Source organism: Aspergillus nomiae (genome assembly GCF_001204775.2).
Source record: "Aspergillus nomiae NRRL 13137 chromosome Unknown contig00899, whole genome shotgun sequence".
NCBI classification, from domain to species: Eukaryota; Fungi; Ascomycota; class Eurotiomycetes; order Eurotiales; family Aspergillaceae; genus Aspergillus; species Aspergillus nomiae.
The window spans coordinates 1-1872 of record NW_015378952.1 but is presented as its reverse complement, the minus strand read 5'-3'; the positions used below and the strand labels follow the sequence as shown (position 1 = coordinate 1872).

At 46.5% G+C, this 1872-nt stretch overlaps 1 protein-coding gene across 1 annotated transcript; it reads left to right on the top strand.

The window, feature by feature from the left end:
• Positions 1-385: 385 nt before the first annotated feature.
• ANOM_011904 (uncharacterized protein) lies at positions 386-1159 on the top strand (the record flags this gene model as incomplete). Its single annotated transcript, XM_015557156.1, has 1 exon — positions 386-1159. One exon carries the CDS (start codon positions 386-388, stop codon positions 1157-1159), a length of 774 nt encoding a protein of 257 aa, XP_015400775.1.
• Positions 1160-1872: the final 713 nt, after the last annotated feature.

The window sequence follows — 1872 nt, the reverse complement described above, 5'->3', positions numbered from 1 at the left end:
AAAAAAAAAAAAAAGAATTAATAAATAAAAAATAAGAAAAAACGAAAAGCATGATGCGTGATAATTTTCATGCTGGACTGTCTGCTTTTTTCTCAAAAATATCTTTTCCAGTGTGGATGGTGGAGGGCAGGCGTCCATCTAGCCATGGCTATAAAGACACTCGTTCTCTCTCTTTCTTCGTCCCTTGATCTCGACTATCAACTTAGTGGTCGCTGATTCAAAGACACTGCCATCATAAAACCAAAACAGTCAAGATCTTCGAGAAGTTCGCTATCCTAGCTCATCTTCTATCAGTATGTGCTTCGTTTGGGGCTGTCGTTCTTAGTGCAAGTGCAACTAACCTGTTCTTAGGACATTAGAGCCGGAAGATTCATCTGACGTTACAATGTCTCAGATCCGATCGACTGGAATCAAGAGTCCCATCTATGAACAGAAACCCAAGAGTGCCCCTGTTTCGGCTGGCCGGCAAACCTTCCCGACATCAGGAGCTCTTGGGCCTCAGCCCTGGACTCATCCCGATTCTTTAAGAGACGATTCCCTGAGCAGCACCTCTGATGTTACCAGATTGCTCGGTGGTGATAATATGGCATCCATTCCGCTCAATGGTGATACCTATTACACCGTCTCAACCCCCTGTTCCTTGCGCGTGGTGAACATTATCACCTTCCACGCGCAATTCTCTCATGAATTGTACCGCTTCTTCATGTACCGACTGTTGAAGCATTTTTTGCGGAGTGAAATGGACACGCTGAGGTCCTTCTTTGATTGGATCTGGCCAATCGACACCCAGCATCGTCCTTTGCAGCCAGTCCAGGAACCAATGGGCCTTGACACACCTCGGATTTGCCTCGGACACCTCTTTTCCGAAGCTATCTACGGAAACGACGTCGACATCCCACTGTACTATTTCAACATTGTACAAGGCAGGGACAACGCGGTCAAAGTAGTCATCACCACGTCGAAGACTGGGGCTGCAGGTGCAGCATACTATCAGGCTGTTTGTGGATTTTCAACCGTGGCGATCTTCGCCATCTGTCAGAGAGCATTGAGAAGATGTCGAGAGGCAGATTCTATCTTCTCATTCAGGAGAGCTCTGAACGTGTCTGAGGCAAACGAGTTTCTTGACCAGGATCCAGTGTGGGTAGGGCTGATCTTCTGATCGACACTGGAGTTCCTTTGGCATCTTGATAGATTCATGAGAGGAAACGAAGCTATACTCTGGGGGAGGGAGCAATCTTCCCCACCCCGAGTAGGAGAAGGAATTTATCAAGATGTGGGTCATCTTTCCTTTTTATATGTCGACTGGTTCCTTCTCCGCTTCTTATGGCTTCTTATAGCCTCTGATTTATTTTTGTTGACATGGCTCTATCAGCACTTGGATTTGGCATGTTCTTAGAACAGGTTGCCACAACCACCGCAATATAATCTTTGTTTCGTGTTTTGAGTACCCTTAGTCTTCGTAGTATCATCGAGTACATAGTTCAAGGGCCTTTACACCCATATCTGCAGCTATATGCAGCCCCTGCATGCCACAGCCTCTTACATCAATAAGGGATAACCCCGCACATGATCCAACTCACCTCCATCTCCATTATTGATTTTCCTTCCAACAAAACACCAAGACTCGATACCATCAAAGAATCTCGTCTCAAGACCTATCACTAGCAACAATGCAGCTACTCCTACCCATTCTCTTCCTGGTACAAATCCCAACACCAAATAAAAACAGACCAAACTAACCAACCCACAGTGTACAACCGTCTCCATTATCCTGGGCGCGTACGTCATCCCATCCCCTCCAAAACAAAAACCACTAACAAACCAACCCAAACAGCATCGCCTGGGCGAGAACCACAACGCTCTACCTCCCCC